This window comes from Mchenga conophoros, linkage group LG2 (assembly GCF_057382185.1).
Source record: "Mchenga conophoros isolate Kocher_MC1m ecotype Shallow Benthic linkage group LG2, M_conophoros_male_GT1.1, whole genome shotgun sequence".
Taxonomy (NCBI): Eukaryota; Metazoa; Chordata; class Actinopteri; order Cichliformes; family Cichlidae; genus Mchenga; species Mchenga conophoros.
In genome coordinates, this window is record NC_140527.1 from 33,776,181 (window position 1) to 33,802,293 (window position 26,113).

General features: G+C 39.8%; 1 protein-coding gene across 5 annotated transcripts in view; it reads left to right on the top strand.

The window, feature by feature from the left end:
- Positions 1-18,679, top strand: part of mid2 (midline 2) — a 170,398-nt gene extending 151,719 nt beyond the window's left edge. For all 5 annotated transcript variants that reach the window (XM_085296409.1, XM_085296393.1, XM_085296389.1 and 2 more), the window contains 2 exons: positions 13,663-13,870; positions 14,210-18,679. In XM_085296409.1, the coding sequence (XP_085152535.1) occupies positions 13,663-13,870; positions 14,210-14,633 (632 nt within the window). In that variant the 3' untranslated portion in view covers positions 14,634-18,679. The remainder of the gene's footprint in view (positions 1-13,662; positions 13,871-14,209) is intronic.
- Positions 18,680-26,113: the final 7,434 nt, after the last annotated feature.

Sequence of the window (26,113 nt, forward strand, 5' to 3'; positions counted from 1 at the left end):
AATATTGCAGGGTATCATCATAATTTATCACTAGTTCAACTCAAAGATGAATCATTCTTAACATTCCTCTTTTAAAAACAGTAAAAGAGACGTCATGGCTGTATCTACAAAGTCACATCACCCACAGTCTATTTTGCGGGAATATTCATCAGGTTCAGCTGTGGCATATAATAAGTTAAAACCTCAGCGATATCGCTAATTTAGGATGTGCCCCAGGGGTGCTCAATAAAATTTTAAAATCAGTCTAAAATTGCAGCCGAAGTGCAGTGAAGCAAAAATGCAGCTGATATGCCAGCTCATTTCAGCCTATGCCGGGAGTGGTTTTTAGGATTAACTGTCATCAGGATACACTTGGAATATATAGGCATAGTTAAGGTTTGAACCTTTTTTACTTTATGTCACTGATTTAACATATTTTAGTATTAAGTATTCGTCTTAGCAGGCTTCTAGAAAGCACTATCACCCTCCTCACCAGCATATCCTTTTTTCCACTGTATGAGATACTGCCATCTGGAAATTTCCCAGTTTATTTCAGTTCAGTAAAGCTTTATTGACATGATATGGTCAGAGATTGTCTATTGACAGTTTACAGTAATCTTTTTATAATACATGAAATCTCTGTTTGTTTGTCAACTCTTCCTGCATGATCAGGAGTTGAGCAAGGCTCCCTGAAGGTTCTCATCTATATCAGAAACTACAACATCAAGCGTGTTGCCTAGCAACCACTTACCAACAGGCTAAAACAATCCACTTGTTGAGTTTTGAGTTTATGCACTTTCGACGACTTATAAAAGCATACAAGGATTTTTATTTCACAGCAGTGACATTGAGATATGATGTGATCTTGTTGCCTAGCAACCTACCAATAAACTAAAAAGACCCAAATATAATGTGCATACACAAATACCACCTCAGGAAATCATTTTTATTTTGCGACAACATCTAATTTTTTCATTATGCATCATGTTGCCTAGCAAACACCTACCAGTGAGCTAAAATCACAGTCTAAACTATACTGTACTACACATAGTGAATAATTTTAAAATACCTATATTTAAACAATAGTGTACTGACTACATAAAAAGTTGTGATATATGTAGTAAATACTGGTTTTATGGTTGACATTAAAGAGAATCATGCCTGGCTTTACTAATAAACTGAGGTCAAATGCATTATGTATATTATATAGATATATGTATACTCTTAACCGTATGAACAGAATAGTAAGTCACCATGAGCTCTCATGTAAGAAACAGTCAGACCCACCCACACATAAACGAAATCTCTGTCCACTGCCTATTACCATACATATTTGCCACTACAGCGTAGTGCAAGATAGCACACGACAAAGTATATCATATGCATTAGTATAATGCACTACATAGGCTAAAGCTGTAGTTTAGTGCAATATTGAATGATTTTCTCTCTCCCCCTCTACCCCCACGCTGTCATTCTTCCTCTCCTCTGGCAGCCTGTGCTATCAGGGGAAAGAAGCTTGTCCACCCACAGCCAACAGTGGTTGAGATTCTGAGTCGGTGATTGGCAACCAGCATTTCGTTCTGCTGTAATGGTTTAGACAAGCCATCAAAATAACAAAAAACATTAATATTTTTATCCATGATTGAGGTTTTGTGGTTTTCATTATGACACCTGTGTTTGTGTCAGCCTCTTCACATGTTTTTGTCCCTCATTCTCCCTCTCCTCTCCCACTTTATTTTTGGCAGAAGAATTGGTATTGAGATTACAGAGCCTCACTCATCTGTTCTGGTGAAGTCGAATAGTGATTTTGGATTAAAATGGGTCACAACAAAACCGATCACAGATATCTCACTTTGACAAGCTTATTAGAGTTTTTTCCTTCTGACTGCTGCTCTGTGGGCTCAAGTAGCAAGCTTTTTGAGCTCAGAACTTGCACTTGAAGTCTCTTTTTTGTCTGTGACTAGATTGGAAGGTTTAGCTGTCTCAGTATTTTAGGATGAGAGGATCTGGGGGCTTTTAACCTAAACTCATCATATTTCAGGCAGAGGGTTGCAAGCAAAGAGCATTTTGACATGTAGCACTACCAGATACTATAAAGTCATGCATCACAATCCTGCCTTTTCAACAACATGACTCCTTAAATTGCTGCAGATCATATTTGGGATTGCAGCAACTCTCAAACCTCAAAACAAGGTGAATTCCTGAAGATATTAATAGTTTTAATAATTATAACAATTTAAATTTTATGAACTGAAACTAACAAATATGGTACACAGACTCAGAGAGCCTAACTAAATGTGAACAAGTTTCCTAATAAGCACAGATGTTGACTTAATCGCAAGCAAATAAACTGAATAAACTCGTCTTATTTGACCTCAGAGGACACAAATTGCAATTTAATGCAAAGCACTAAATGCATAAGGAAATGCTTAATATATTACACCAATTACCATCACAAATTCTAAAAGACATTTTATGGGAGCTGATCGTGTTAAAATAAAGTGAAGGAATTCGACATGGCCTTTGTTGTTTTTTTCCGTTTGTTAAGGTCTTTTTTTGTTATGCAACAGCTTGTTGTGGCCTCAAACTTTTCATGTTCCGCTTTTGTGTCCCTCTCTAACCCCTTTCTTGGCACGCTGGCCTCTGTTACCCCTGGCTATGGCATATGATCGCCTCGTCTGGAGTCTATTTTTCAATCTTTATGCCATCTGTCAAATAATCTCAGAGGTCATGCTTATCCTTTTTTTTTTTTTTTTTTTTAAAGATGATACACCTTTCAGTCTTAACACTGGGCAGCCCTACAGGTATTAGCACCAAATACTTTAAACATTTGTTTTAAAGTCTTCTTCGTATTAAAAGATATTCAAGAAGTTGGATTATTATGTTAAATTGTTTTTCGGGAATCTTGAAAATTTAGGATGTATTGTGGTGGAATCCAGGAATAATAAAGGAGCATTTCACCAGTTTTACTACACTACTATGGCATAAAAGTATGTAAAAATAAATAAATAGTATTTGCGTACTGTATAAATCATTTTGTGGCTCCGGTGGGAGATGTTTAAAAGCATATAAACTGCTTCATGTGATCTCATTAGGAGCTAAAAAAATTTTCATCTTTCATCTTACCAACAGCTCTCTGTAGTCCAGTCCACATTTCCGCCTGAAGCCAGCATCTTGAAGCTACTCAACAACATTTTACAATTAAAAAGGAGTAAAATAAGACACCTGCTCATTTTCTGCAACAGAGATTTCTATCTTTTCTTTTTTTTATATATATACTACCCATCTCAAGTGTTCAATCTTTAAATGTTTTCATCCTTTTGAAATTCAGGTTGGCTTGATTGAGACAACGTTTAAAATCATGTCCTAGAGCTTTCACTGGCTTTTGAGGTCAGTCTAATAAAAGCTAAACCTCGAGTGCCTGAAAGTGAACAGTGGCACTAACGCTGGAGCATATGGAAGTATCACTTTGCTGTGGGATGCTCGCAGCCAACATGTGAAGTAACTCACAGCTTTTTGAATAACATATGAATTAAGCATGATGCTAAGAGGGGCATGTGCATGTACAGTACTGCGCAGAAGTCTTGAGCCACTCCTCATGTCTCCATATTTTTCTTCTAGTTTCTTTCAACTTTTCAAAGGGGTCTTGAGCAAAAGTGCTCCAGGCTTTGTGAAATTTTTCAGTTTCTCATTTTCAGTTCAGTCATTCTGTCTTATCATTTTTAGATGAAAGTGGGAGATTTTTAGTTTGTTAACAGGTGAAGAAATACATTTTAAACTTTCGTTTAAATCGGCGGCATGGTGGCACGATGGTTAGCACTGTTGTTGCACAGAAATAAGGTCCTGTGTTCAATTCCACCATCAGGCCGGGGGCTTTTTGTGTGGAGTTTCTGTGTTCTCCCCGTGTTCGCGTGGGTCCTCCCTGGGTACTCCGGCTTCCTCCCACAGTCCGAAGACATGCTGTTAGTGGGGATAGGTTATTATAGTGGAGAAGGGTTATTTGAGCAGTCAAAATTGCCCATAGGTGTGAATGTGGGTGCGAATGGTTGTTTGTCTCTGTGTGTTGGCCCTGTGACAGACTGGCGACCTGTCCAGGGTGTACCCCGCCTCTCGCCCTATGAAAGCTGGGATAGGCTCCAGCGCCCCCTGCGACCCTGAAAAAGATAAGCGGAAGCGGATGTATGTAGTAGGTCGGGAGGAAATTATGGCAGGAAGTGTCTACAGCTATCTGTAAACCACGGTTGAGGATATGTCATGGCTTCATTCTGTATTTTAGTCAGTGGTGTTTGAGAACTTGTCAAAACTGATGTAATTATGAACACTGAAAAACACCGTCACATTTTGATCCACCATCCAATATCCATCCAATATCATCTAAAAATCATCTGAAAAAGTGATAACAGTTTGCCTAAGAGAGTTCAGACTTTGTTGAAGAATAAAGGTGGGCATACCAAATCTTGACTTTAAAGCTTGTTAGAATTGTACAAACTGATTTTGCCTTATATACTAAATTTAGATGTATGTTTGGACACGTTTCAATAAATCACCGCACCTATTTCTCATTTTCCGACATATAAGAAAAAATGAAGGGTTGCTTAAGACTTTTGCGCAGTGCTGTACAAGCAAGTGTGCTTGTGTGACCTTTTAGTATCACAACTGTGCATTTACCTCAGATTGAACTGTGACCAGGTTTCTACATGACTGTCTTCAAAAAATGGAGCCAGAAACCTACAGAGAGAGCGTGTGCAAGTGGATGAAACGTGACAGATTGAGAGTGAGAAAGGAAGAGTGTTGGGTGAATAAAAGACACCAAATAGCTCTTTGCAGGGATGAGTGTCTGCAGATGTGAGTGCCCTCAGACTACTGCTTTTACCCAATAATACAACCCAGGCCTCAGCAACGTAGAGAGATGGGTAAAAGTGCAATATGCCAGTCCAGTTACACTTTGTAATTCTTCAATGGGAAACACATTCACTTTAAACAAGCACAGAGTGGTGTTATTTAAGTACAGAAAAAGCACGTTTTCTTTTTATGACTCGTATTCTTCACAGATATTTGCTTTACTGTTCTTTAATATATCTTTTATTTATTATAGAAAAAATTATGATAGTAAAATATTATTTTAAATTGAAGCATTTAGTCATTTAAAAAACATCTTTTTTTGAAAACGACATAATAATGATTACATTTGTGCTTAAGCAAAAAAATATTTTTATGCATTTTTAAGCATTAAATTCAATTAAGTTTGCATTTCTGCTCGGTCACAATTTATTAAAGTTGTAGCTCACAAAACAACAAGAACCCATATTAATCCAGACTGCTTCTGTTAGGCGGTGCCCTGTTTGTGCATTTTTTTAATTGCCTGTCTGTCTCGGTAATGAATTCATGTCAACAAGAAGCAAAGCTGCACTCAGAGTATGAAGCAGTTTGGTTATTTAGGACAGAGAACAGATTTAAATTTAGAATGAGTGGCTTTTTTGCATGTTATGTAGATTGGTCTTACAGTTTATCATGCAGTGCCTCTCTCTATCTGTCTGTGTCTGACTGTTGTTCCCATAGACAGTTGGAACGAGACGTCTGATTATATAGAACTGTAAGCAAATAAAGGCCCTACCACTTTCTTGATCTACGACCTTATTATTTTGCAAAAATGTAGTTCCAGTTAGAGTGAAACAGAAAATAAAGCAGGATATGCTCTTGAGTGTGTCTTCCTGGGTTTTTAAGTCAGATCTGCTCTTTGTCAAGTCAGGTTTTCAAACACCAGTAAAACACCAGTACACCCACAACCAAGATCCTCTAGACTGCAAAACCAGACATGATGTCACGGTGGCTGTGTCCATCTTTTATATACAGTCTAAAATTATTCCACACTGCAGGCCACTCACTATAGTCCTATGGAGCAGGCTGTCCCACTCATAACTTCTGATTTTGAAGTGCCGGTGCAGCTTGATTTCAACTATAAGTTGGAATTTCCTCAGCTAAGGCCATGAACAGCTTCTTTTGAACATGACAGGTTTTTTTTAAATTTTTTGTGAATATTTCTAGCTATTACATTCTCATCTCCACTGATATGTTGTCAGTTTAGCTATGATAGTGTGTTTTTACAATGACCAGACGCATTCACATTCCAGCTTTCTGGCTTAACATTTGGAGCTGTCCCACAGCGTGAAGCCTCCACTGTAATTTTCTAGAACAAAAGAAACTGTCTGACGGAGGAGCACCAACAATATAAACCCAGGCTTAAATATGTCTTCATTTAGCAGCTCTATTGTTTTAACTAAAGACTAGCCTCTATTTTGAGTGAGCATATTGTTTATGTCTAAACAAAACCCAATCTGAATGAATACTTGCCTTCCTGTAGGCAGCAACTTTGCTGACAGTCAAACACTGGACTGTTGACTTAACAATGTTTGTCATTCTATTGGTAAACTATTCTGGGCAGTCATATTGTGTGTGTACAAAGCAGGGAGCCAGCAAACCCCAGAGAGTTTGTGGGTGTGTGTATGTGTGTGTTCCTCAGATCCTAGACACAATATTAGGTAAGCAGCTAAAATCCCAGCTGAAAATATCACATGTCAAGGTGCCCCAGGGATACACATCCCTCCTCGTGTTAAAGGGCCTGCAATAATATTTACCCAGCATGCATCTCTGATGACAGGCCCCGAGCTACCACGCACTCCTTAAAGTAAACAGTCGGAGGTAGAGATGAGATGAAGAAACAGGAGGTAAATCGGAGCAGAGGTTGGAAAGCTATAGAGGAGGAGAAGAGGAAGCGTCCACATAGAATAGTGGCACATGGTGCATACTGGGATTTTAAAGCATTCCTGGTAGATAGTTGATCTTTTTTGCATGTCAGTGCTACTTCTAACTCCCCGTTTGTTCTGATCTGTCAAATAAATTAAAAACAATAGAGAGACAGTCTGTGCATGCACAAAAAGTAGCCCTGGAATATCTCCATGACTTTGTTTTTAAATAGATTAACAGTAAAATTAAATAAAGCAGTTCAGTTCTTTTGATTTAGGTGGTGCCAATTTGCAACACTCGCCTCAGGGCAATTTATATCCTATAAAGACTCTATATTATTAAAAAGAAAGTCCCAACAATCAGACGCAGCACCAAATATTGAATTTCTCTCCAATTCCAACATTGTGTTTAACATACCTGTTATGTTTAGATCCGTATTCATTATGTATGCCCTTCTGGGAGGTATATGTCGAGTTCCACCTTCATTATGCAGCATGAGACAAAAAAACCCCAAAATGCTGTCATTAGTCATAAAGAACTGTTTCCAAGAACAAGACAAACAATAATCCTGCAACAACTCGTCTGGCCCCCACGGGGCCCTGAAGTAACACTGGCAGTGGGATTTACGATTCTGTTCTTTAATAATCTCAGAGAACAGAGTTTGCAAACCAAAACTCCAAATGTCTCCCAGTTTGTCTCTACCTGTCACTTTGACTTTTTTTTTTCTTTTTTGGAAAAGTTTTTGAAATTACTCTTTTTAGATGGGTGCCGTGTGTGCTTTCAATCAGGGGCATTCCAATTCAGAGGGTTTTAAAGCAACAGTGTTTAGGCTGCTTGTCAGGGGCAAATCAGTCTGAAAAGACATTTAAAAAGCAAAGTCTGACCTATTTAGCTGCCAGGCAACCTTTTAGAAGTCCCACAGCACCTTGAGTTGCTTGACAGTGAAAACAATAAATCACAGCTCCATAGGAAAACAAGCAATTGACACAGAATAGAACATCCCCCTAGCTGATCCAGTCTAGCATCAAACTCTGTAGTCCATCACTGTATGCACTGTCAAGAAATTTCATTATATGATGAAAAACAGCAAGAAAGTAGTTTTTTTGGACAGATGTTAGCTGATTCCTCGATGCAATAGAGCTTCATTGTTTTCCATAAATGTAAGAATGAGCCACAGTGCCGCCCTCTTGGGAATGTTCCTTTATTAAGAAGTAGTTAAGAACTTTTAAGAAGTACTGATTGATGGCGCATTTATTTGCTTTGGTCTTCCCACATAGTGTTGCATCATTTCATCTTTCTTGTTGATATCCAAATATTCCATAGAGCTGAAGACAGCCAGGTCACTTCACTGCGTTATAAATAGCTTTGTTTTTATGAGCTGTCAGCGCTAGCACATAGCGTTTCTCATTAGCTGAACGTGAGGCAGCTCAGTTTTATCATAAACCACAATAAAAGATCTTATTATTATCCTGTTATTGTTATCTTGAAGGTTACCAAGCCAATTAAACATCAGCTTTAACTTTCAAAGCCTATGGTGCCATCGTACGCTACATCGTCCTTCAGTGACATCCCATTCTTAATCTGTCAAGTTTAATATGATGTCCACTCCTAAACCTCATGCCCATCTTTTGCTGCTATGACAACTTCGACTCTTCTTGGAAGGGTTTCCATGAGGTTTAGGAGTGTGCAGCGGCTGCTCAGTCATGGAAACCCATTTCATGGAACTCACTAATTTGAAGGCTACATGAACTTTGGACCTTTGTAGCAACTGACTCTGCAGAAATTTGGCAAACTCTATGTAGTATGTGCCACTTTGTTATACTATCAATAACAGCTGACTGTGGAATATTTAATAGTGAGGAAATTTTATGATAAGACTTGGCAGCATGCTATCACAGTACCACTCTGGAATTCACTGAGACCCTGAGTGCGACCCATTCTTTCACGAATGTTTGTAGAAACAGTCTGCATGCCTGGCTGTTTTGATTTTGTACACCTGTGGCCATGCAAGTGATTGGAACACCGGAATTCAGTGATTTACTTTTTGCAGTATAGTATATGACCATGTTTTGTCATTTGTATTTTTGAGGCTGGCAGAGTTTTTTCTTATAGTTGCTCGCTGAAATTCATTAATTCAGCTGGTGAAAATGCCAGCAGGTGGAGGGGGGCGATTGGGGTTGTGTTAAAATGCCAGACTGCAAACTGAATGTGAACGCTGGAAGCTAGAACGATCAGCATCTCACCAAGGAAAGCTTCATAATAAAACCATGCTTTCAAGTACCCTTTGATACATTTGCTATTTTTTTCCTGCAGTGCAGCACATTTATGTGAATTGACACAACAAAAGAGGGAATACCGAGAGCATGGCTTTGTTTTAGTGAATGATTACATTTCACACACACAAGCAAAAGCCCTGAGAAAGAATCTCGCTGGAAGAAGGGGGGGGGGAGGCAGTCTTTCACATGCTTTTACTCTAACGAACCATCACAGACGCTTCCTTTCCAAAAATGGCTTCTTAATCACAGTGAAATTCTTAGCAGACCCAGAAGCCTTACTGAATATTATTTTTCTAGCACTGGTCTCTGAAGACTTTGCCTAGTTCGTTAAAGGGTGAAACTGCAGAAGATCAAGGACTGCTGTTTGTCTTTGCTTTTTCACTACACAAAGACTTTTCCAGTTTTTGGAGAAGTTTTGTAGAAAGAGCCAAAAATTGCCCAGGAAGGACTGAAAAGAGAGGATGTGACACATAAACACTCTCGATGCCAAGAAGTCATGCTGAGCACCTAATACCCATGCAGTGTTATTGGATGTCCCCGTCCGTGTTACATGGCTGCTGCATTTCTAATCTCACCAGTGTACCTCTGTATCTCAGACAGATGAAAGTAGTCAGCACAGCTGGATTCGACGCCACGTCACATATGAACGAGACAATTAGAAGAAAAACGGCACGCTGCCAGTTGGCAACTTCTAAACAAATGTAAAAACCTGTGGAAGGATACAAGGTTGCGTTATGCTGCTGCTGTGTTACGAGAGCTCGTTGTTTAGTTATGTAGTAAAATGGATCTCCTTTATTATGGAGGCAACCCAATCTTTCCCTCAGCAAAAATGGAAGCCAGGAAAAAGAAGAAGTGTGGGTGAAATTGACTGAATTGAAATAAAGTCGATTACCCAGATGCTGCCCCACTGCAACTACTTCAGCAAAGACCCAGCAGAATGAAGTTGGAATGAAATTACTTTTTATAAATGCTCCCCCAACAGTTGTCTCTTTTATTTCTCTCCTCTCTTTTTTTCCTTGATACAATTTCATTTCTGTGTTTTACAAGGTTCCATTAAAGACTCGCAAGTACGTAACAATGCACAGCTCTGAGGCAGTCTAACGTAGAGCGATTATCTCTGCAGACACAGATATCGCTGAGTATTTCTGCAGAGGCTGAAGCACGCTAATCACAGTTACCGCTTGGATATTACATCTCTGAGATTTGCTGCTCCCCCATCTCGTCTTTATTGTTTTGGCTCTAGAATCTGACAGCAATATGCATATTTTTAGTCAAGAGTTTTATTTGTGTGGGGGCATGCCTGTGTGGTTTCTAAAGGTAGCTGATGTAAGAACTTTCTTTGAAGTAAACATTCACTTTCTTATTTTGAAACGGTCTTCTTCCTAATGTAGAACTCCACACATGACTTATTTACACCTTTAGGCCAGGACTACAGCACTCCAGAAGAAATCAAATTTGGCATGTTCTCCAAGTGCTGCTAGCAAATACCAGCACACTCGCTGTGACTCTGGGTCTGTTCATTTCATGGCGGCTCTGCAACATGGAGAAGCTTCAGCGGCGCACTGAGTACTCAAATCTTTAACTTAAATAAAAGAAGAACTTTCACACAGTAGAACATTCCTCACTGCGTGTAGGTTTGTCCGACATTCAGCATTAAGTTAAAGTACTGATGTATGAATAGTAATGTAGAACGGCTTCATAAAATGAAAACGCTAAAGTACAAGTTGCTAAATTTCTATGTTCAGCACAGAAATGTATTGGGCTCATTTTCACCAGTGACAGACTTATGACTCATTCTGGGAGTAGACATGGCTTGCAGGTGCCTTAAAACAGGAAATGAAAACTTGGGCAGTGGTTACAAGTTGCAGGCGATTTTTTTTTTTTTTTTTTTTTCAAATTTGTAACAGTTTAGTCTCTAAACCTTCCAGCTATTCGACATATTCATGGGTTATTTCAGTTGTACCGTCCATTTTGATAGTTTTATTTGCAGTGAGATCATGCCAAAAAACTCACAGTTTAGGTGCAAACTGATTATTTCAGGCTTTGTCCATTTACAAGAATCCCGCTGGCCCCGGTTCAAAACATTTCTTCTTGGCAATTTACTGAACGGCATGTCTGCTTCTTGGAGAGGCTCTAGTTGATGCCTTGTGTACGGGCCTGCTTGTCCTCTACCGTCACATGCGTCTCCCCTTCCTGAACCTCGGGCCCAGCCTGGGCTCTCAGGAGTCATCCCCTGGAAAGGCATGACAGAGCCCCAGTGTTTGGAAATGGCTGCGCTGGCAGCGATAAGCAGTTCAAAGAAGAGAGCGCATTAATGTAATTGGCTGCCAGCAGCGCATTGGCCTCGTCGTCTCATATCCACATGCGGTAACACACACTCACCACGCAGATTATTGGAGAGGGGAGTGTGTGAGAGTGGAGAGAGGATAGAGAGGATGAGAATGAAAGAATGGGGGGAAGAGAGATGAAGGCAAGGGCAGATAGAGAGAGGGGAGGCGGAGTCCGGGTCCTCATTGTGTCGCTCATTAAGCCATGGGAGGCTCAGGGAGGCTGAGAGATGAGATGAGAGGTGTCAGAGTTAAATGTCAGGTCTGGAAGGGATGTGGCTGACTTCCATGAAGCCTACGCACACACACATTGAGAGGTTGAGAGGGGATCCTCTGCTCAATCTTCAGTCTCATATTATCCCCTCAACTTCTCTTCTCCTTCTCGCTCCATAGCTCCTCTCTCTCTCTGCCACTCACCTAGTTTTGCCCTCCCAATTTTCCACCCATTACACCCAAATTACTGGTGCCATTGCAAACTGAATTGTTGCAGCCGGGTAGTAACATTTCCACTGAAAAGCCCCAACCGCTACCTATCATGGTGGAAGTGAAGGCTATTTCCTTCAGCTAATTTCCAAGTCTGTGTGATTGGAGGCACAGAGGAAAATGCCGGGTGGCTTCCTCCACTGTTACGAAATGTTTTCACCAAAGGCTGTGAGAAGCTTTGAAGTTTAGACTCTCGCCCTTGTATCTCAAACATTCTCCTCTTGTGTCTCTCCCTGTGAGTTCTCTGCAAGCACTTCTCACCCCGCTTTCTATTTGTTTTCTGCTTTTGCTGCTCTGGGTTGAAATCTTCCTCTCGTTTTATTCTTATTTTTGGTTCTTTCTTCCTTTTATCTTGTGGCATCGCCGGCCTCTTTCACTTCACAAGCTTGAGTGGAAAAAAAACAATGGCAGACACACAATCAGAAACTAGCAGGTGAACATACAGAAGCATTAAAGAGCTGAAAGAGAGAATATTTTAGTAAGAGATGGTGGAGACCAAAAATGAGCTTGGGTGTGTTTTAACCTGAAGTCCGGACTAAAAACACTGTCAGTTAAGCTTTGTGAGGAGTGCAGGTGTAAGCAACATGTAAGTCAATTTTGGAGGCACAGTTCTGGTTCGTCTCCTAGTTTATTTCTCAGTGGGACCTAAAACACGGAGGAACTAAAAAATAAAATAGTCAGCCATGATCACTTGATCATGATTGGATCCCTCACCTTGCAATATTTTCATATATTTCCAGTACACTGTGTACCTGAACCATTTTCAAACGTTGCAACATTCACCAGACTTGCACACTTTAACCACATATTACCAGCTCCATACAGCTAATCAGCTTAAGCAGCATGAGCATATAACTAACCATTACTCAATCATTACTTAATGGGCTGTATGAAGCCATTTCTCTGCAGTTATTTGCCTTCTTTATTTTCACACAGGATGTTTGCACCAACACTGAACATGTTCTTGATGAAAACAAAAACTGTTACACACAGATACACTGTGTATTTCGCCAAAAATCTTGGCTTCCACACCAGTAGCATGCCTGCAGTTGAGAACAGCAAAGATGAAGCAATCTCTTCATTCTCTGCCTTGGCTGTCACCTAATCCTCCTGATGTGTCTCTCATATAATAATCCCCCTCCTGTTTTGGTTCTGTTTATATCCACGCGCAGAGCTAATGCACTAAACAAACACACGTTCTAGTATGCCGTATCAATCGATAAGTTTGAGGTCAACATTGGTGGAATTATTACAAATCAAAAATACATTTCCCATAACACCCACAGCTCTACAACCAATAAATATATTCATTCATGAGAATAAAGTAAACAAAGCAATTTAAGTCAAACAACACCTGGACACTATTTTGAAAGCTGTAGTATAAAATGAGCATGTTATACCTAAAAATGTGCACAGTGAGCTTCTGTATTTGGGTTTTCATTACAGGAATAACTAACGCTGTATAATAATGTCACACTATTAAGCATTAATAAGGTATTTATAAGGTATTAGCAAGTGCTTAATTCTTAATTTATATAAGATTACTCCTCCTTTGTGTATCATTTATAAATACAGATATGTTTATCCATCTGTTACTGTTACACCATGTACAGCTGTCACTGCTAGTAATAATCATAGTCATAAATATAACCGTGATATATCTGTATTAAAAATGACATTAGAAATGAGCACTTTACCTACCCAGTTATAATATTTCAGCATTATCGAGGTAATAATTAAACATCTCAGGTCACATCTTTGTTTGTGTGCCATTCATGAAGATTTGGAATTTAATGATGACGGTATTTTTATTATTACATACAGTAACAGCACGTAATTATATCTCCTCCCAGGTCAACCTTTCAAGTTGGACCCAAAAACAGCCCACAAGAAGTTACGTCTGTCCAACGACTGCCTGACCATGGAGAAGGACGAGAGCTCGCTGAAGAAGAGCCACACCCCGGAGCGCTTCAGCGGAACAGGCTCCTATGGAGCTGCTGGTAATGTCTTTATTGACAGCGGGTGTCACTACTGGGAGGTGCTACTCGGAGCATCCACATGGTAAGAATTGCACGTACGCACAAGTGCATTATACAAGCCTGCAAGGAGGCTTGATAAACTGAAATATCTTTCTTTTGGGAGTTTAAATCTAGGCTGTTACGCAACCTCCCCCACACACACAACAGACACACACCACACACAGTGTATACTCTTATCCTAATTATATTCTTTTCACTAATTGGCTGTGAAGTAGACCTTTTTCATGCACAAAAAACCCAAAGGGGCTACGTGTATCTTGTGTGTCCTCAGCATGAGGTAGCCTGACTGTGTAAGTAAAGTCATTAAGGAGGACACTTGCTTCAGATCAGTAATGTGTTCCAAAATGTGCTTTCCCTGCAGGTATGCCATCGGCGTGGCTTACAAATCAGCCCCAAAAAACGAATGGAGCGGCAAAAACTCATCCTCGTGGGTGTTCTCACGTTGCAACAGCAACTTTATGGTGCGGCACGATGGTAAGGAGATGCTGGTGGAGGCGAGTCTGCAGCTGAGGCGGCTGGGTGTCCTGCTGGACTACGACAACAATTCGCTGTCCTTTTACGATGCCATGAATTCCCAGCATATCCACACCTTTGAAATCTCCTTCCTCCTACCTGTTGTACCCACTTTCATGATCTGGAACAAGTCAGTCATGATTCTCTCAGGGCTACCTGTCCCCGATTTTGTCGATGGTGTGGCCTCGGATCTTCAAGAGCACCAACAGCAGCAAATGGGGATGTGCCGGCAAGACTCGCCATACTTGACCGGGATGAAGGCCTGCCACTGAGTGGTCGTGTGACTGTAAATGCGATTAAAACACTGACACGGTGGCTCATGTTAGCTAGTTACTTTCATATGGGTTTAAAAAGTTGCAAATATGCACAGCAGTCTGGAAAAATGTCAGTCCGGTTAGTTTGTAGCCATCCAATATTTTGCAAATCCATCATCAACGAATGGGAATGAGGTCTTTTGACTGCAGCCATCAGCATACGTAAAGTCCATCCGATGCCCTGCAGTCACTGACAGAGAAAGCTTTGGTGTCCTGTATTTTCAGGACCATTTAAGGTCTTCCTTTTTTCATCTGTGTTTCACCCCAGGCAGAAGACCAAAGTGAGAATCTTCATGTCAGCCATTTAAAGTTTGAAGGTGCAGCACATGAACAGTGAAACTACTTAACCTGTGGTAGATTATGAGAAAGACAGAAAAGGAAAAATATACAGAGAAAAATGAATAGAAAACCAATTGATGCTTTGACCACAGCAGTGCAAAGTGCCATCCACCGATCCATAATAGTTATCAAACAGGTGGATGGAAAGGCCATAGCAGATGCTTAGAATCACAATTTTTAGCTGTATCGAACCAGTAAGTGAGCCTCCTCATTCTCTGAGTATCAGGGGGACTGTTGTTCCCAAAAAAGCCGATCTTTTAATGTCTTGATTATAAATTACCCTTCTCTCTAAGGGGACAAGTAAACACAAACCTACCAGCAAATTACCCCACACATCATTTCAGAGCGTCTGGATCCCCCCCAGCGTTAGGGTCAAGCAGTCAGGATTTGTTTAGTTTATCGTCTGTCTTAGTAGTGTGAAAATTGATGCCACTTTCATGTCTGTTATTGCAGCGCAAGCAGCCGAGCTGGCCTTGTAGCATAAATTGTGGAAGCTCCAACTTTCAAGCTGCAGAACGTAACCTTCTGATCATAAGTGTCTAAAGTGTTTAAATTTGTCTTTTATTACAGATTTAACAAAAGTGTAACGTGTGAATGGGTAAGCTTTTGAAATGCTGCCAGCCTGGACTTTTTCTGTCCCCCAAAAAAGGAGCTTTTTTCCTTTGGGGAAGTTTGATTCCTACAAGGTTTACACTAGTACATACATTCTCTGGGAAACGTACAATACCAAGCTTTTATTCAGTCATTTTTTTGATTTTGATTTCTACATTAATAAAAACAAATAAAAAGCAAAATTATGAACAGATCTTTGCTGATCATATTTTAGCAAATATATCAAAGTATCTTACAGTTTCTCCAAATGTGTATGCAGACATCCAATTATAGACATTACAATCTCTAGCTTGGTAGAGTTTTGTATTTACTGCACAAAATGGAAAAATAATGCACACCAGTAACTGCAAATTCACTGTAAGAAGATTTGAGACTAGGAAAAAAACTACAAATTAAGACAGCGAGTTCAGTAGTATTTTTTTTCTTGGTTGTAAAAGTAACACAGAGCTTAACTGCATATTTTGAGTATAATGATGTATGCTTAAACACATGCCACGTTAGCATCATCTGCACTCCCAAAATGTGACATATTTACAGTGTGATCATACCGATGAAACAAAAACACTAAAACCTCCCGCATCAGTCCAGACACGAGAGTGGTATTCTTTTTCCCACACAGAGACTCTTGATTCTTAAAATGTCCCATTTTTTTTCAGTTTGTCTACTACAGCAGGCTGTACTGCAAGTATTTCCTTGCCGCTGTTCATGTGTTGTGTCCTTAATAGCTATGTGTGGTCACTGCTATAGTCCTTTCCTCGATCTTCCTCTTGGATTTGACCCGTCAGTCTTGTTTTGTATTGACAGGTCACAGCTTCCTTATTTCAGGAAGCGTTAGCGTCGCTCCCGGATTCTTTATTAACAAGATCCCAGGGGCCAGATTTGAATCGTGTGACTACTCGACTTGTATAATAAGAGGTTTATTGATAACTAGAGGGGAAAAAAAGTGTTATTTATGGAAAAAAAAAGTTTACTTTTATTATTAATCGCAACATATTCATGATGCACTTTTTAATTAACACTAACTCCCCTCTGTGAGTATTGAAAAAGATGGATGTGTGGCAGGGTTGTAATGGGGAGGGTAAGAGACAATAAGCACTGCTGCTGGTTGTGTTAACTCATCCTATTTTTCTGCTCATATTTTCAAAGTAATTTATGGTGGTTAGCGTGTAAAACATACTGCAGTAAAACCTCTTTTGGTCACTCGGAGAACTTTGCAATAAAGAAAGAAGTCACAGCTTTTGTTTACTGTGCTTTAAACACAACCAGCGACTTGTCCTCCCCATTGCATTTTTTCAATAGCATACAGTGAAACTACGTTTAGAAAAGGGATATGATTATGATGGTGTTTGTGGGATTTTTATTGTGATTATAATGAATAACTAATAGCTGTTTGTTGTTGACTTTTCACGGAAGGAGGTGGTTAACACTTAAACCTGCTGTCTGTCGCAATGTCATGGCATGATTGTGTTTTCCTCTGTAATTTGTTACCACACACACACACACCAACACACTCCACGTTCAGTTTAGGTTGGTCTTGTCGTGATAAATGCATGATACATTATAGGATCTCACAGTTCACCGGGTAATTTAAGTAACTCTTTCAAGCTCACCAATTAGGTTTTTTCCCTTTGGGTAGAGGCTCACCTGAACATTTTACAAGCAGACCTGACCTCGAAAATCTTTCTGTTCTTGATCACTATTGAAATAGCAGCTGAAGTTGGAAAAAATAGTTTTGCTTTCAGGTTCGGATTTAAAGGCCTAGCGTGGGTGACAGTTTCTCTCTGGTTTGATATTCAAGGAAGCAGGGCTGATTCAGACAATCAAATATGTATCATAGTTTTTGCCGATTTAAGAGGCCACGTAGCCAGAAAGTTGAGAGAAGCTGTGACAAAGTGACACTGGAGGTTGTGCTTAAAAAAAGATGCAGACTTTTACCCGATTTGACACGAGAAACCTTACGCCTCATTGCCAATTTCACTCCTTTTACTCATCACGGGGTATATAACTGTTGACTGTCTTGTAACATTTCTACTCTGACAGGCTATGATCTCCTTGACTTGAAAAAGCAGGCATACCCTGCAAACACACTGTTTTAAATCATTTGCTTGTGACCTTAAAGTTCCTTGATGAGTCAGTTCGGAACGGCAGTGAAAATCGGATCTGCATTATTCACCAAGGGAAACTGAACGGTGCATCAGTTATGAATATTTACTCGAGGTGTTGATTGATAGAGATGTTCCACATGTCAAAGATAACACAGCACACGAACAAAGCAGGGAGCTTACCGAACGTTACCTGACTTCCAGATATCCATTCATCTTGCTGAATAATGTCGGTCGCAGCAGCCGAACAGTGTTGATTTGTGATCTGGACCGACAAGCTCAAGTCATCTGTGCAAGTGTGCTCGGCTTGGTCACTGCATGAATATTCGACCTTGCCGCAGGTTCATGCTGTAACTCTGTCCTTATCTTCGAGATAGGGTTTCCTGTCGAGTCAAACATATTCTCAATTTTTATTTTTATTTTTTACAATGGGGGGAAAAAAAACTTCGAAAGCATACAGAAAATGTTCATTGCCATGCATATCAGATCATCTGCAGTGCTCTTTTTTTGTGTCACAAGTCAATACAGTAAAATATATACGGTGAATGATTTTCAATAGCTACCCACTCCTTGTAGTGCAGTGTAATACCCTAGAGACAATGCAATAGATTCTCCTTTCTGCTTTTCTGTTTGTGTAACTTGGAAAATGTTTTTTGGTTTTTGGTTTTGGTTTTTTACAACTCAAAAGAAAGGCACTCCTCTCCTTTTGACATTTGGACCTTAATTTTAAAAAAAAAGAGAGAAGAAAACTGAAACAGCACAAAAAGAGCAGTTTTGCCTTCCTGCAATGCTTCCTGTTTCCATAGATATAACAGATATACTTTTAGTCAGAGAGGAATGTAAATCATAGGGGGAAATATATATTATATAAAGTTGTATATTATACAAAATATATATGAACCAATGTTATTTATGTGAATTTAAGTCCAATTAAAAGTCTGATCCCAAAAACTGTTGGAGTCAAGAGTTTCTTTTTAGGTTTGCTACTCAAAAATGATGCAACTGCTAAATATAATTTCAAGTATTTACAGAAAAAACTGAGATCCAAGAGAGGAGTGAAGAAAAAAATTCCAGGGTTGGACAGGGCGATGCTCCTGTCCTAAAGTCTCAAACTGTTCTTTAATCGTGTTGATGTTTTAACCAGGTTTACGACACTGGAAAGATTCATAATAAATCTCCCTTTAAGCAGCTTGTGAAACACAAACTGTTTGCTTCTCACAGGTCTTACAAACATGTACGGGAATTTAAACTACAACCCACAGCTTTCAAAGAGGCTGAGCCCTGGAACGGTACATGGGGCAGTAAGGTTGCCAGGCTGGCAGGTCATCCAGAGCTCAGGGTGGGGTTTGTAGGGCTATACCCTCTTAGCCCTCATCTGCCATCACTGGCACGAGTTACTCACTACAACTAGTACTGTAGTGCATTGGCCCCAGCACTGCCTGCGAGCATGGCACAAACACAAACACTGACCCTGAAAGGATGAACAGCCCGCTCATGTAATTTGCATTTAATTTGCTTTGAGGCAGCAGGAATGCTCTAACAGTGTAATAAGGGAACCAGGGGAATTTCAGCTGGCTGAACAATTCAAAATGTATACTAACATATAAGATGACAGCTGTGGGCCTGTGTGGAGTTTGCATGTTCTCCCCATGTCTGCGTGCGTTCTCTCCAGGTACTCTTGCTTCTTCCCACATCCAAAGACATGCCATTAGTGGGGTTAAGTTAAATTGTGATTATAAATTGGCCCTAGGTGTAAATGTGGGTGTGAATGGTTGACAACCTGTCAAGGGTGTACCCAACCTTTTGCCCTATGACACCTGGGATAACCCCTGCAACCCTGAATTGGAAAAGAACAAGAGATTGGATGGATTGCCTTAAAATGCATCACACGAGCAGATACACCAGTGAGTTCATACCCATCTTTACGTTCTGGCTTCATTATAGTGTCATCTACTCACCAGGAAACTTGTAACTGTAGCCTGCACGCTTTGAGGCATGTGGACAAAATCTGCCCTTCGACTGATATACATATAAATACCAGTCAAAGTACACTCAAATGCTTTTGCAGTACCTCTGGTTATAGTATTCACACCAAAACTCTGCCCTTATAAAACACTCACAGACAAACTCACAAAGTGAAAATGAGACCAGACACTCTCTTGCAGCTGCTAAATGTGGTGGTTTAATGCATTCTGCCCTATGACCTTCTCTCTCTACCAAGAACGCCAAAGGACCGCTCTCAGAAACAGTGTAGAAGAGCTTGTTTTGTAAAACAGGAAAAGACTATAATAAGATCCCTGCTTCTCTACATTTCCATTACTATTTAACTAGAAGCTACATGTTGAACCTCATTACCTGATTAACATGATAATGTAGTGTCTAATGTAGATTTGCTTATTGAATAACATAGACAGGCTCAGAGAAATCCAGTTTCAACCTATTACCTCTCCATTATGTCACTGCAACTTCCCGGAAGGTTTGGAGACATTATGATTATAAATATATGTGCACATCTATGCATACGCGGTATTTAATCCTGCATTATGAATCTATCTCATTAGGCCAGGGCTTTTTTAAAATCTAGTTTACCTGTGCACTGATGGATTACAGGGCCAGGTTAGGCCACAGGTTTAAAGATTGGGGCACTGTCTACCTCTCCGTGTGTGACAGATTAGCAAATGGTTAAATGTGATACTCGCTCTGCCTCTGCTCCCTCACACTGCTAGCAAGCAAACTGTTCGAGCAACCCATAATTACATTTCTAATTGCAGAATAATTAGGACTCCCTGTGTAGCTCGTTAAGTCATTTGTCACTAAAGCCTCTAATGTGGCATACAACAACTCTCTAATTACAAAGAAGGAAAAGTGCACAAGATGGGCAGCATTTCACTACTTGTGGCCTAAGTTTTGTTTGATGTATATTTCATTCATATTTATTATTATTATTATTATTATTATTATTATTATTATTAGCTGCTATGACTGTGTTATAACCTAGTAAAACAAACCAGCAACCAGCAAAAACAGACTCTTCTAATGATAAAATGAAGTAAGAACTCATCTGATTAAGAGCCATGCTGCACATTAGAGTGGTTGCTTTCTTTCTTTTCACCGTTAAATTACAGCAAGGTCAAGTAATTTCACTCTACAGAGAACAGTGGAAAAAAAAAAGATCTTATCAAAAGCAGATGATATACTGCTGTAATGTACCCCATCTGGCCTTCCAAAGGAGACTGCTTCTCACAGTTCTGTCAGGACTTTTACCAGAACTTAAACAAAAAAACAAAACTACAATTTTATTCAACAGTTTTGCAGTAATAACTGGGCAAAGGTGTGGGATGAATTACAGTCAACATAAGTGCATCTTTTGAACAGATAAAAGAATATAGAAGAAACAGGACAACGCTGAGGTTGCACCCCAGCTCCAGGTAACATCAAGCTCTTAATAAAACTCCAACGAGTCAAAAAATGAACAAAGAACACAGACAGTTTTCTTTTCTTTTCTTTTGAAATAATAAGTCCAGCAATCAATAGAGCTCGACTATTTTTGTTGCTGATCCTACCATACAGTAATAGCTGTTATGAAATCATGTGTTTGCTTACCATTGCTTATTCAAGGCAGTAAACTTGGCAGCTCTATAAACAGTGCAGATGTATATGAATCAAGCAATGCGCAAACACTGACTCCAACTGTGTCCATCTCCAGTTAGGCATAATAGCATTGCCTCTATACTCACCAATAACCTAATAAATCCTGCGAACAATAATTAGCTGGGAAATGAATGCAGAATACTAGCAATATTTTATCATCTCTTAAGCTTTATGATATCCAGTTCTTTCACTATGGGGGAAAGAAGTTGGACTAAATGCAAGTGGGGCCTATCAGCAATATTTGGTCATTTGTCACCAGTATTAAAATCTATTGCTATTACCATCACTTAATTCTACCCCCTTGACACAAATCCAGCCAGATTTTTCATGAGTTGTGAACGTCCATCTGTGCGTGTCACTGCAGTTCATATCTGCCAGAACTACGAATGCACAGCTGGATACAGTGAAGTAGAAATATGCATTACGCCCCTGGCACTGTTTTACCCACACACCTGTCCCAGCTGCACCTATACACTACTTACCCAGAATGGAATGACTTAAAAAAAAAAGAAAGAAGGCCTAATTTCATTACCATCTGCTTAGGAGAAAGACAGACACTTTATTTAGAATCTGGCTTATTTAAACTGTGCAACTGTTAGGCAGAGGCTCCTCTGCTTTCAAATGAGAGACTGCAACAGTGTGTGTGGGAGTGCAACTGTGCATGCAGTCCTGAATGTGTGTGTGCATGCGCGCGTGTGTGTGTGTAAGCCTACTTGAACGTGGGTGGTTGCACGTGTCTTGTAATAAGGTTGTTTTCTTCCCTTTGCTTCATTTTGAACTACTTAACCTTTGCTTAAGGAAATTCTTCAGAGACTGAAGCTCTTTTTTATATTTTCCAGTACATAAATAAAAAAAATAATCAGATAATAAATCAAAGATAAAACAAACAAAAAAGGCAGGATCAAAGCAAAGTGTGTGGGGGAGTGTTGCCTTTAGACCTGTTGAGAAAGACAGAGGCTGCCTTTACCTTTCCTAAGTGAGGATGAATTAGACCACCATGGAGAAGAGAGCAAAAGCTTGGCTCTCTGCCTGCAGGTTGATGGAGGAGAGCTATGAACTCTGGGAAATGAGGATCTAAACAGAGTGTAGATCACCAAGCCCACTGGCTCTGTCTCTATCAGACACAGCATCCCTCTCTCTCTCTCTCTCTAAGACTTAAACACCTGGACACACTCTAACACTCACACTCCACAGTCAATGTCTAGATTAATCTCTGAGGGAGGAATCAATCAACACACCTGGTGGCATCTCGGAGAGCCCCGGAGGCTTGATGGTCCCGCTGAAAGAGAGTGATATGTCCAGGTGCTTTAGAGACATCTCAGCAGAAATCTCTGCCTTTCCATCTTTCCCCATGAAACTGACAGCGAGTTAGTTTCAAGGAGATATGAAGCTAACACCATGTCATTGACATATGGATGAAGAGCCTAGGGAGAAAATCTAAGGAAAATCCACAATTTCTTTGTACATGTACAATGACAATAAAAGGATATTCTTGCTTCTCAAGAACAAAGGTCACAAAGTGCTGTACAATAAAAATAAGATACATCAATCAAAACTATATAAATGGATAGAATTTCTTCATTTAAGTCATCAACAGCGTCCACTTAAAACCAATGGAAGTGAGTTTCACAACTTTGAAGGTCCAAGGTACCACCAACAAGCACGGATCAGCTAACCCCAGAGACCTTGAAGTTGCATATGCATGTAGAAGTTCATTAATACAAGGAGGCAACAGACCACGAAGAGCTCTTAAGTGTTCACCAAAACCTGAATCTTAAACTTTATAGTTGTTTCAGAATTGTGCACTGCAGCACAATTGTGAAACAAATGAAAGTGATCCAGTGTGAACGTTTGCTAAGGCACAGCAACAACGAATTACAATAATCAAGCTATGATGAAATTAAAACATGTGCGATCATTTCCATTTCAGATTTAGGCATAATATATGTGTGTAGATGGTACATTGTAGGGTCAGCACAGCATCATCATCTCACAGCAATGCAAGTTTGCATGTTCTCTTTGTGTCTGTGTGGATTCTATCCAGGGACTCTGGCTTCCTCTGGATAAACACATCAGGTAAATTGGTAACTCTAAAATGACCAATGCCTATCTCTTGCATTGCTAATGCTAATGCTGCAATAGGTTGGTAATCACCTCTTGCCTATTGACATTAGGCATAAACTCCAAGCCAGCCATTACCTGAAGGACAGATCATCTGGCAACATTATGGGATTTGAATGACCTATAAAGCAACAGGTGGTAATTTAATGCTAACCTAAAAGAAACGCTGGCTAAGCAGAAGTCTACAAACAACAGGCATGCAGTCTGTCCAAAAAAGAGCATTAAAAGTAAAGTCTTTGACTTCCCAATATAAATATCTTTATTTTACTTGTCCACACTTTAAACACAGAAGTCCCCACCCTGGAAGAAGTTTTTCAGCAACCTAAAATGCAGATTTCTGTGTGAACTAAAGGTTAAAACGCGTAGAAAATGCCCATGTAAATGAGGACAGGGCCTATAATTGTGTCATTTTCAGTATTTGGCATTTTCAAAAAATGACAAATACTGACGTTCCTCAAATGACCATGCTGCTGGCCTCTAAAGCTATGTAAACCACATAGATTCAGCTTGATAAAACATCCTAAATCTGCAGCAGATCAGGATGTTTACAGTCGCAGTTTCCTTATTATTAACCTCTGTAGCAGTGCACATGGGAAGGCAGGCATCAAGTACGTTAAACAGTCTTTAACCTACCAGCTCCCTAGTACAAACCCTCTATGACTACGCCAATGTTAGAATAATGTAGGTAATAGTTAGCACAGTCCAGTCCAGTCCTGCTACACAAACTCCTTTGGATAAACCATGCAGAGTATTTCCAGTAGATAGATGTGAAAATGAAAACTTTACAATGCTTTGATTTCTGATTTAATTCCATTGATGTTTACAGGAGGTTATTACGAAGCCCCAAATTAAAGATATACAGTCGGCGGATGCATAAATCACACGTGCCAACAAGTGACAAAATCACCAACAAATCAATGGCTGCTGGCTAAATGAGTCACCAACTTTCACATAAAACATTCTGTAATCAAGGATCCATTGTTTAAAAATCCAGACAAAAACTCATGCTCCATTATTGTTATAAATACCATGTGCTGTGTGTCAATAATTTACATTTATATTCAGGCATTTCCCTCTCTCTCTGCTGCATTTTTATCTGAATATTAAAAGCATTACCTTTGCAGAGATTTCGTGCACCTTGTTTTTCTCCTTTTTTTAAAAAAAATGGACACTGTGAGTTTATATGAGGAGTTTGGAAAACTATAAAACAATTCAAGTATCAATTACACGTCATTTTGTCAGCTCTGTTTGGTATAAGTGTATCTGTAACAACTATAGGTGGCCCACACTCACAGTTAGAGTGCAGCGTTTTGACCAAGCTGTCTTGAAGACTGAGTGTTTCTATTTGGATGAAACAATTCAGAAGAGGCTTTTGGTTTAGCTTTAGGGGAGAGTGTCTCGGAGGAGCTCTTCATCATCCTCTACAGCCACTTTCACAGGTTAATGAATCAAGAAAATACACTCAGGACTTTCTTACTTAGGAGCTGGGGGTTGCGGTTTATGGTGCATTTTAAAATTGATAGCGGGAGATAAAAACGCAGTGAAGTCAGTATTTGTGCATGAGCTCCTGTTTTGCAGGGACCGAAACAAGAATAACATTTCACATGGAGCACCAACTGAAAACGTCTGCGCCGCACAGATGGTCGGATGATTTAGTGCTCAGAAATGAGATTTGTTGGAACATCTTTTAAAACATTGTAACTATTAGCAGCAAAAAAATAAACCTTTGATTCCGTATATCCTGCTTGCACATAAACACAGCCTACGTCACTGCATTATGATTGATTATTTAAGCTCCTAATATAAATCCTTCTCCTGGGAGATAGAATAATTAAAAGCAGCCTGATAATTTTGTTTAGTGAACCATGATGACTCTTTGATCCATGCATATCTGATCTGTGCGCCAAAACAGCCATCACCATTTAAATGATGCTCCTTATTATGATTACTATCAAGCCGCCTCTGCTCTTGTCTTCTTTCATCTTTGATATTTATCAATCCATCCTTCATGCTGATGGAAGCCCATTAGCTGCAGATGCTTTCAGGTTGACATGTTGACTTAATAAGCTACATCTCATGATAAAAATAACTGTCCGTGGCACACGTGTCTTTCCCCGTCTGCATACGAGATGTTCTCTAATAAGGGTGCGCTGCGAGAGAGGGTGAATAATGAAGCCATACTGACATAAATTTGACACTACTAGACAATCACCCCCTCGAGGGGTGACTGGGACGAACAAGTCTCCCGGGAAAACTATGCAGTCCCCAGGCAGAACATCACCCAGAAAGCCAGGCGTTCTGAGCTGCTGTTCACTGCATACATATACAATCAATTTTAGAGGTGACCCCCTCGCTCCCAGCGCAGCACTCAGCTGGAGGCTTGTGAGCATCTTAACTGCTACCCAGAGTCTTTAATCGTGGACAACTCTGATTTAGAATGAGATTTCTGAACAGATACAAAACTACACATCAACACCTGTTTTTACCACTGTTACTGCCATGGTTTGTGAATAGCTGAAATTAAGCACTTATAGTCCAGATTTCAATCAGAAATGCAAAGATATTTGGACTGAAAAACACCCTCCATTTCTTTGCTGTGTGTTTCACCAGGAA